Source organism: Danio rerio, chromosome 23 (genome assembly GCF_049306965.1).
Source record: "Danio rerio strain Tuebingen ecotype United States chromosome 23, GRCz12tu, whole genome shotgun sequence".
In the NCBI taxonomy this organism is placed as follows: domain Eukaryota; kingdom Metazoa; phylum Chordata; class Actinopteri; order Cypriniformes; family Danionidae; genus Danio; species Danio rerio.
The window spans coordinates 43,525,001-43,534,919 of record NC_133198.1 but is presented as its reverse complement, the minus strand read 5'-3'; the positions used below and the strand labels follow the sequence as shown (position 1 = coordinate 43,534,919).

Genomic DNA, 9,919 nt, shown 5'->3' with positions numbered 1-9,919 from the left:
TCCACTGAGAACATCCATTAGTCTACATATTTAATTTCGTCTGTTAAGCGCAAAGATTCATTTTAAAACTATTTCTAAATTCAGTTCTAATTTCCAGCAAATGAATAAATGAACAATAATAACAAAGTGTGGTCAAAATACTGAGTTATATCCTAACACATATCCTATTCTTATGTCCCATATGATGATGTAAACGTCTCCAAAACCTGACAGGTGGACAAATCTAAGCTAGTTTTTATTTAAATATAAATATGCATGCAATAAATAATACTGATAATAACAACTGGATAAGTTGGCGGTTCTTTCCGCTGTGGCAACCCCGAATTAATAAAGGGACTAAGCCGACAAGAAAATGAATGAATGAATAATAACATTATACAAATGCAAATTGTCATGAATAAACTGAAAAAGCCCCCTGAGATGTGGCATGGAGGCAGTGGTTTTTATATTTATGTAGAGAATAATAATTTTTGTAACATTTTAATGCTTTATTTTTTTCCTATGTAAACATATTTGTGCATTGCTGTATATAGGTGCAAATCTAACGTGCTCTGAGCTGAATTTTAGACCTGCTTTTACTAGGTCAATGGCTTGGTCTACTCTTAAAATAGCATTGCACCAACAATGCGCCCTACACCTTTATAGACCGGAATACCCATGAATCCACAAAGTGGCGCAAATGGATTTACTAATTAAACAACGTGGTGCAAAATGTGAAAATAAGGGTTGCGCTGGTCTAAAAATAGCAACAAAACACGACTTGCGCCTTATTGCGCCGGGTGCATGATAGGGCCCTATATAGTTCACCATAGCAGATTTTTCCATTGTTTACAAAATCTATAAGCATCTCCTGCAATGTTGTGGTATTTGTTTGTTTTTGCCAATTGTAAATTATTATTGTGATGCATTTCTCTTTGACAACTAATGGCATGTATAGTCAAAACACAAATTTGGTTGCTTTTACAAGTCATTCATTCATTTTCTTTTCGGTGCCTTTATTAATCAAAGGTCGCCACAGCGGAAAGAACTTAACTTAACCAGCATATGTTTTACGCAGCGGATGCGCTTCCAGCTGCAACCCTATAACTGGGGAACACCCATACGCTCTCATTCATACTCATACACTACGGCCAATTTAGCTCATTCAATTCATCTATAGCGCATGAATTTGGACTGTGGGGGAAACCGGAGCACCCAGAGGAAACCCATGCGAACACAGAGAAAATGCAAACTCGCTTTTACCAGTCATTTGAACAATTTATACATAGTCAGGTTGAATGAGTTAAAATTATACTATATATTACACTATATATACAATACTATTGGCGGATGCTTGTAAAATCTTCCATGAAATGTTGGGGGAAAAGTTCCTAAATACTATATCACAGCAGTTTACACAAAAATACAGCAGCTGCCCAACTGTAAAACCAAAAGCTAAAATAAATAATAATAATTACATAATAGGGCGGCACAGTGGCTTAGTGGTTAGCAGTGTTGACTCACAGCAAGAAGGTCGCTGGTTCGAGCCGCGCCTTGGTCAGTTGGCATTTCTGTGTGGAGTTTGCATGTTGTCCCCGAGTTTTCCTCCTGGTGTTTCAGTTTCCCCCACAAGTGTAAAAACGTGGCGTGGGTGTATTGGGTAGGCTAAATTGGCTGTAGTGTATGAGTGTGTGTGTGAATGAGTGTATATGGATGCTTCCCAGTGATGGGTTGCAGCTGGAAGGGCTTCTGCTGCGTAAAACATATGCTGGATAAGTTAGCGGTTCATTCCGCTGTGGCGACCCCAGATTAATAAAGGGACTAAGCTGAAAAGAAAATGAATGAATGATGAATGAATTAAAGCAGCGCGTTCTGCAAAACAAGATCCATTTTCAGCATTAATAATGTAATATTTGTTATTAAATTACTTTATGTATAATTAATAATAATAAATAATATTTTTTGACATTGAACCATTGTTTTCTTGTTTCTTTTCTAATCTGGCCATTAAATGCAGACATCTTCATTCAAAAGAGAACATTTGCACCAATGCACATTCTCATAATTCTTTATTTTACAGAAATGGCATTAATTGTGAAAGGTAGGCCATTAATATACATTTGCAGTATGTATTATGTTCATGGATTAATTTGCAACATTGCTTAGACTAATTACATCTCATAAAAATCGCGTGAACTGACCTTAAACAGGACTAAAATAGTAAAACATTATTAAAAAGGCGCTATTTCTGTTTTCAATTTTGCTTGATGCCGCAAGAGACGCTGCATCAAATACTCACCTTTTACTTGCATGGACGCCAGTATGGTAGACAACATGGCGGCCGTCGTCGGATGATTTACGTTGAGTTCATTTACAATGGAATGAAGTTACGTCGCGGTTTCCATGATTTGTTTAACAGCCTATGATAGGCACATTTTGGACCACTGTTCAGGTTAGTAGCCTACATGATCATGAAATAATTTGAGGGATTCATCTTGTTGCAGCGTATTTGCGCTCCCCCTTTCAATTTCAGTGTTAGCCTACATCCTAATCTGTTGAAAAAGGTAGATACAAAAAGTTATATTTTTCTGTCACATATTATATCGAATTATATGGATTTGTTTACAATATATTTTACCTTCTAACAGGCTTTCAGTCAGCACTCAGTAGTACAAGATGTAACGTAAAATAAACCAAGAAGAGATGTCGGAAAAGGCAGATGTCAGTGTACAAGTTTCCAACATTAATAAAAATGTTATTTTGTGTTCGACAGAAGAAGGAAAAAATGTCATAAAGCATTGGAACCACCTGAAGTTGAGTAAATAGTGAGTTTCTGTTCTTTCAGCTAACTCTAATCTCTTTAAATTTTAAATGCACCGCACACAAACAAGTTTCCTTAATATCCTTGAAGATAAGTTTACTCGATTTCCTTAAGTGAAGAAATTGTTGTTTTTAGTTTGTACGGTTTGAAAATTATGTCTCAATTAGAATCAGTTGATTTTTGAGTTCATTGTTGGCAGATATTTGTGAATAGATATTTGTGAATTCACTTATTTAGATACGTTTTACATAACCCTACTGAAAAATCTAATTTAAACCAGCCTAGACTGGTTGGCTGGTTTTAGCTGATTGACCAGACTGGTTTTAGATTTCCAGGCTGGTTTCCAGCCATTTCCAGCCTGGTCTTAGCTGGTCAGGCTGGGAGATGACCAGCTAAAACCAGCTTGACCAGCCTTGCCTGGCTGGGAGTCCAGCCAAAACCAGCTAGGTCCAGCTTAAACCAGGCTGGTCAAGCTGGTTTTAGCTGGATTTAGCTGGTCATTTTCCAGCCTGGAAATGGCCAAAACCTCTCTAAAATCAGGCTGGTCAACCAGCTAAAACCAGCCAACCAGGCTAGGCTGGTTTAAGCTGGATTTTTCAGCAGGGAATACAAGATTTATTTTTGTTTTTCATATAAAATGCATTTTGTTTTTCAAATCTTTAGAAGTTATTGGGAAGTTATAAAACTTGCACAAACCCTGTTGGAATAAAATCCTAACTTCTCATCATAAACAGACATGATTCAGTGTAATAGATTTTTTTTATTTTATTGATCCTGAAGGTGTACAGACAAGAGTAAATAAACATCATAAAGTTTTAAAGACCCCAGAAGAAACAGTTAAGATTTAAAATCTGCAATTTCTATAAGTAATAAAACCAATTGTTGCAAGAATCACTCAACACATCTCATTATATGGTAATTTCATTAGCAATCCATGATCGTAATCTGCACTCAAGTGAATCACCAATTTTTAAATGCATGCTTAAATCAATGAAAATGATTAATCAACTGAATGAAATTAAATCACAATATTTGAAAGAAAAATTCCCAAGAGCAAAAGCATTTATGTTTTTTTTTTTTTTAAGTTGGAGAGCATTGCTAATTCAGTTTGCAAATCAATCATAGGATATTTGCATTGGAAATTTTTACTGAAACATTTAGCCCACAGCACTTCCTTTCCAGTGAAACCATCTTCTTTCTTTGTTATTTGATGGGGTTTTCAGTGCTGTTTGACAACCATGTTGGTGAATCCGTGCACCTGAGTGAGCTGAGGACAGTCGAACGATGCCAGCAGTTTCTGTGGGCCGTGACACATGGGAATGAATTTCTCCGTCAGGGACACGGTGGCATGTCCGGCAATGTCACTAACGAAAGATAAAAGAATTAGATTAAATTATCTAAAAAAAAAAAAAGTAAGGTAATACATAATGAATATAGCATTGAGATAATTAGATATTGAATTTTAAAGTTGTTATTTTTAAAGGGATAGTTCACCCCCCAAAAAATTCTGTCACCACTAGCAGATTCAATCCAGCTATTTTTATGCACATATATAGTATATTGCCAAAAAAAATGCTTGATGTAAACTGAAAGAGGCACACAAATTAGAAAAACATTAGCATAAACTGATGGAAACACATTTACCGAATAAATCCCAGCATGCGCATCAAAATGTCATGAGATGCCATGCGATGGCATTAATAGACAAACCCAGTGGAGTGACCACATTATAAAACATCTAAATTGTGGTTTTGGTCTTTCTAAAATTCCTAAAAGCAAAAGTCTATCATTACAGTGGTTTAGGCTCAATCCCAATTTTATTTATTTTTTAATTTTTTTGTTATTTTTTGTTTTTTGTCCTCAGGAAATCAAGGCATATAATATGTTATCATAATGATAATGCGGTAATAAGATCGTAATACTGTGTATTTAACACAGTGGCCATATTCATCTATGTAAACACATCAAAAACAACATTATTATAGCAGACACTGTAAAAAGCCCATTGATAGCCACTAGACTTTTCTGACAGGGTATTCCAGTGTCATCAAGTGTCAGAATGTTGTGGGACTGCTGTACAGGAGTTATTATTAGGGATTATAGATCGCAAAATTTAGCGGTTTTTATTTTAGCGTTTTTTTAATATTATTTTTATATTAAAACATGTTTTTTGTTGTAAAAATTTGTAATAATGACAAAAAATACTAATTGGTGAATCTCCTTACTTCTGGGTGCAGCTATTGCTGGGGTTTTCTGGGAAATTATTGGTTTCGTGTGTGTGGTCCTGAAAAATCTTCGTTTGAAGGGGTGTAAACCCCTTGCCCTCAGCCCTACGCCTTCAAGCTAAAGAGAATTGGGACACCACTACCCCTTCACGGGCATGCGCAAAACGAGGGGTAGGGGTAAGAGGAAGGGCTAAGGGGTAGAATTGGGATTTGGCCTTCGTATAGTCTTTTGAGCATTTCACTCTTGATATTTCACTATCTTTTTAGAACCACTTGAGTGTTACTAAATTGTGAAGAAATGTCCATTTTTGACCGAATTATGCCTTTGAGTTAATATTTAACTGTGGAATTAATCAAATAATTTTTACCCGTAGTTAATAACTCTGGCTTGCTTCAGTCCGAGTCCCACAAAGCGGAATACACTGTTCTTCAGGACGCAAGACAATGGATTCTGGAAGGTGACTTTGACGGCCACTTCTTGACCCACAACAGCATCACATACAGGCTATAAAAACACAAATAAGTCACAGTTTAGCATTAAAACATTTTGACTTATGAAAGGATATTAAAGGTCCCACTAAGTGCTTTAAAATGTGTATTTTTGTTAAATGTTTGACGTCTTCTCAACTGAAACATGAAGAGAGGCCTGGACATATAGTAGCTCATTCACTTTAAAAAAAAAAACAGCCATTAGCATCTTGTTTGTCAATTACTAGAGAGCATTTGATTGGTCAGATGATTTGATGAGAAACTAAAGTATGACATAAAAAAGCGTTGATCTATGTAGTGACAAATTGCAAGCTTTGGATGTTTGTTCTTTCTTAATGTCCATTTTGTCACTGCTTTGGAGCACACTTGCTTATAGATCTTATTTAGACCAGTGTTTCCCAACCCTATTCCTGGAGGCACACCAACAGTACATCTTTGGATGTCTCCCTTATCTGACCCATTCATTTTAGATTTTGGAGTCTCTTTTTATCTTCTGATGAGTTGATTCATGCGTGTTTGATTAATAAGGGGTTAAAAAAGTGTACTGTTTGTGTGCCTTCAGGAACAGGGTTGGGAAACACTGCTTTAGACTAACATACTGATACTAACTAAACATACATTTAAATTTTCTATGGAATTTTAATTGGTTGAACGGTAACTTCAGACTCACAGCGAGAACCAGGTCAGGAGTGCGCAGTCTGAAGTTGTACTGGGTGGCCAGAATCTGCTTGGTTTGAGCCACATGTCCGAAGAGGTTGAGCATCAGTGGTGCGTGATCCACCAGGTGCTCCTTATACTCATCATAACTCAGGGTCCATTCCAGAAGTTTGCCTATAGTGGAGAACAAAAGAGACAAATTAGGGTTCTCTTGCTTGACATTGCTTGAAAATACTTGAATTTCAGACATGAATTCAAGGCCTGGAATGTACTTTAAAACAAACACAGGTCCTTAAAAGTGCTTGAATTAAATTTAACTGTTAAAAAAAATATTGTTTTGGTTTTATTTTCAACAATTATACTACATTTTCAAAAAGAATAAATAAAACTTGAGAAATCCAAAATTTCTTAAATTCTTAAAAATCCTAAAATAAATTTTTGTACAATAACGCTTATAAATTATGCACATTTTACCAATATTTCAGAAACTGTGTTTTAATATCACCAGCAGTGAATTCAGCTAATTTTATTAAAGTTCTTTAGACATGACTTTTTAAAACGGTCAAAATTTTTAATGTAAATATTAAGTGTGTGTGAAATTTTGCGTTCATTAAGGACTCATGGTGCTGTATATGCTGAGGCATGAATTACAAAGGTGCTTGATTTAAAATTAATGGTGCTTTAAAAAGTTCTTGGAAGTCTTTGAATTTGTTGTTACTGAAAGCATGCAAATATGAATTAAATATTTGCTTTCATTACAAGTCTTCATTTAAAATAATTAATTGATTCACTGTATATTATTGTATTGGTCCCTGATATTGGCTACAATTTTATTCATAAGCTGCACTACATTAAGTGAATTTTATTATAAACTAATTTTGAGATGATTACGTGTTTATGATTGTCCACATCTGGTCCCGCATTAGCCTACGATTGATTCACCAATTAGATGATTCCTAAAGGCTCCTATACACTGGGATGCTTTTCATTTGCGTTTATCGTCAGGGGTTTATGAGACGTTTTTCCGCATTCAAACCCAATCGATATTTACTGGTGTCAAGCAGAAGAGTATGCAAAATCACTCCTTGACGTTAGATGGCGCTACACAACTTTAAGCTTCCGACACCCGCTTGTAACACAGAAGAAGAGGAGGAGAGGAAGTTTACATGCTTGTTGTTAAAGTTACTGGTGACTCGAACAAGCATAGATGGTTCAAGTAGCAGCTCTAGCGATGAAGAAATGATTATTGTTCACAGAGCAAAAAGCAGCTCCATGTTCATATCGCCTCTGGGCATCTTCGTCAATGTGCGCTCGCATAGACAGTTTTGCGCTTGAGCACCTCCAAGTGCTGTTTATGGTAACTTCAGCTGCTCCGTGCACGTGAACAAAAGTGCCAACCTGATTGGCGGAGAAGGTTTTACGTGGCGCGTCAAATAAAAAAAATAAGCAAGAGGCGTTTTTTTTTTTTAAATGACGCTTTTGCGCCTGCTGTTTTGCGTGTTGGTGTGCATGATCACATTGGCGCCCTTTATATAGTCACCAGGCGTTAAATGTTGATGGAAAACACGAGTAAAAAATGCCTCATGTGCATGGGCCTTAACTCACTATAAATAACCAAAATTTCTTATCTCTGTATTTTCGTCTCGAAGAATCCCCCCTCCCACCCTTACTCCCCCGCCTTTCTAGATGAGCACGGCGGCCCAGTGATTAGCACTGTAGCCTCACAGCAAGAATGTCAGTCCCTAATAAACCAGTTGACATTTCTGTGCAGAGTTTGCTCGTTCTCCTCGTGCTCGTGTGGGTTTTCCCCGGATTCTCTAGTATCCTACAGTCCAAAAAAATGCAACCTAAGTAAATTGAACATACCAAATTGGCATCATAGTCAAGCTCTTAGCAAGCCTTAAATCTCTCCTTAGCATCCCTATATCTGTCATTAGTCAAAAATAAGTTGGGGGAGTTCATCGAGATCTACCTGACCTCAAACTCCCCTCTCGCCTCGCTAAAGGGAAGAAGCCCAGGGCTCGAGGATCTTAGAAGCTAAGGTCTCTTTCCCAGGACAGCATGCCAAACAAGCTTATTACCAATCATCAGCTAAGTGTGAACTCTTGAACTGTGGCACCATTTATTTTAACTCAAACTTTATTTATTTTTTCTCACTTTCAGAAGCCTTGAGCTCAATGGATGTCTGGTCTCTCTTCAGGTAGGTCCTCCTGACTCCGGTGTAGTACATGGCTGCAGCATGGCTGTAGAGGGTGATGCTACGAGGCTGGTTGCATTTGTTTTTTAGATTGATGGAAAGCACGGCATCCTTTCCCACCAATGGCCCATCACCCTTAAGGTTGACTTCACAGATGACGTCCTCTGGGATGGGCAGAGGGTGTGTGAGTCTCTTGCAGCCGTGGCGAAGAGCAGTTTCCAAAGCAGTCAACCGATCCTCAGAACCTGATCAATGGAAACAAGGAAAAGGTGAGACTCATTCACAGTGAGTCACAGGTATGTCAGCTTGTTCACACGCCACACCTTTTTTCTCACAACATGAAGTAAGGGATATCTTGTTATTTTCTAATGGATGAGATGCAGGGCGTTTAGAGTAGAGCTGTGGTGAAAAATCATGTAGGAAAATTGATTTTTAAACACCCTGGTATACTCCCTGGAGTATTTGTTTTTTAACAGCACATGGCTCTGTGTGCTTTACAAACAGCTGTACTCTGCTTGCATTCAAGTCCCTACAAATACCACTTGAACCTAAAATAATCATCAACACTGTTAGGAAATGTTTAGGTGAATTATAAGTGTTCATAATGAGCTGTTGAAATAAATCTTGTGACTTAAAAACCAACTTGCATTGATCGATCAGTTTAACTCACAAACTCATTTTGAGCGTTTGAGTGTAAGGTTAAAAACTAGCCTACAGTGCTGTCTGCCGCTTAAAACCTAGCTCAGAATTAATACAAGGAAGAATAACGATGTGTTTTGAAAATCTCAGAATCGATTTCTCATACAATAGCCCCTTTCACACATACACACCTTTCCGGAAAATTGCCGGCAATTTTCCGGAAAGGTTGTATGTGTGAACAGGTCCTTTTTGAAAATACCGGTAAATTCGTTCTGGCTATTTCCCGGAAAGAGAAGTTGTAACATTACCGGCAATTTGCCGGAATGCTGCGCTGTGTGAATGCAGATGGAAGATTGCCGTAATAAGCGCGTGCACGTCTAGAACGTGCTGACGTAAGACGTCTGCTTTAGCCAATCACAACAGTCAGACGCATTTACGTCCGCGCGGTTTATGAGAATAAAAGCCTTTGAATATTTTTCCAGACACATTTAGCTGCTAGAAGTTAGTCAGATCACGTTTATATGTTCCTCTTAATGCCAACTGTGAAAATAATCATCGATGAGATGCTTATGATAAGCCGTTGTTTGTTTACCTTCAAGCTTTGCGTGTGCCTGTGAAACAGCCTGTGAGCGCCTGCACACGCACATATTATGAACATCTCGACATGCGAAAGTGATCCTGCGAAAGTTGTTCACAATATTGGTCATCCACAGAATTTGTAATTTAGTCAAATGTTTACAAATACAAGCGCAGCCGTTTAAAGCTCATTTGTGGTGAATGATGTCAGAATTTACCGGTATTTTGGAATGGATGTGTGAATGCTCTTTTCCGGAAAATTTCCGTAACGTCCTCGCCTGTGTGAACAGCGCTTTTTTGAATATACCGGTAAAGTCGTTCCGGAAATTTTCTAGA

General features: G+C 37.5%; 2 protein-coding genes across 3 annotated transcripts in view; one reads left to right on the top strand and one right to left on the bottom strand.

Annotated features, from left to right (window-relative positions):
* Positions 1 to 3,549: 3,549 nt before the first annotated feature.
* Positions 3,550 to 9,919, bottom strand: part of tgm1l6 (transglutaminase 1-like 6) — a 13,839-nt gene continuing 7,469 nt past the window's right edge. For both annotated transcript variants that reach the window (XM_009297092.5, XM_021470040.3), the window contains exons 11-14: positions 8,329 to 8,613; positions 6,185 to 6,345; positions 5,394 to 5,530; positions 3,550 to 4,164 (exon numbers count right to left, since the gene is read on the bottom strand). In XM_009297092.5, the coding sequence (XP_009295367.1) occupies positions 4,020 to 4,164; positions 5,394 to 5,530; positions 6,185 to 6,345; positions 8,329 to 8,613 (728 nt within the window). In that variant the 3' untranslated portion in view covers positions 3,550 to 4,019. The remainder of the gene's footprint in view (positions 4,165 to 5,393; positions 5,531 to 6,184; positions 6,346 to 8,328; positions 8,614 to 9,919) is intronic.
* Positions 8,552 to 9,919, top strand: part of tgm1l2 (transglutaminase 1 like 2) — a 34,887-nt gene continuing 33,519 nt past the window's right edge. The window contains exon 1 of the mRNA XM_073939357.1: positions 8,552 to 8,637. The gene's annotated coding sequence lies outside the window, so the exon portion shown is untranslated. The remainder of the gene's footprint in view (positions 8,638 to 9,919) is intronic.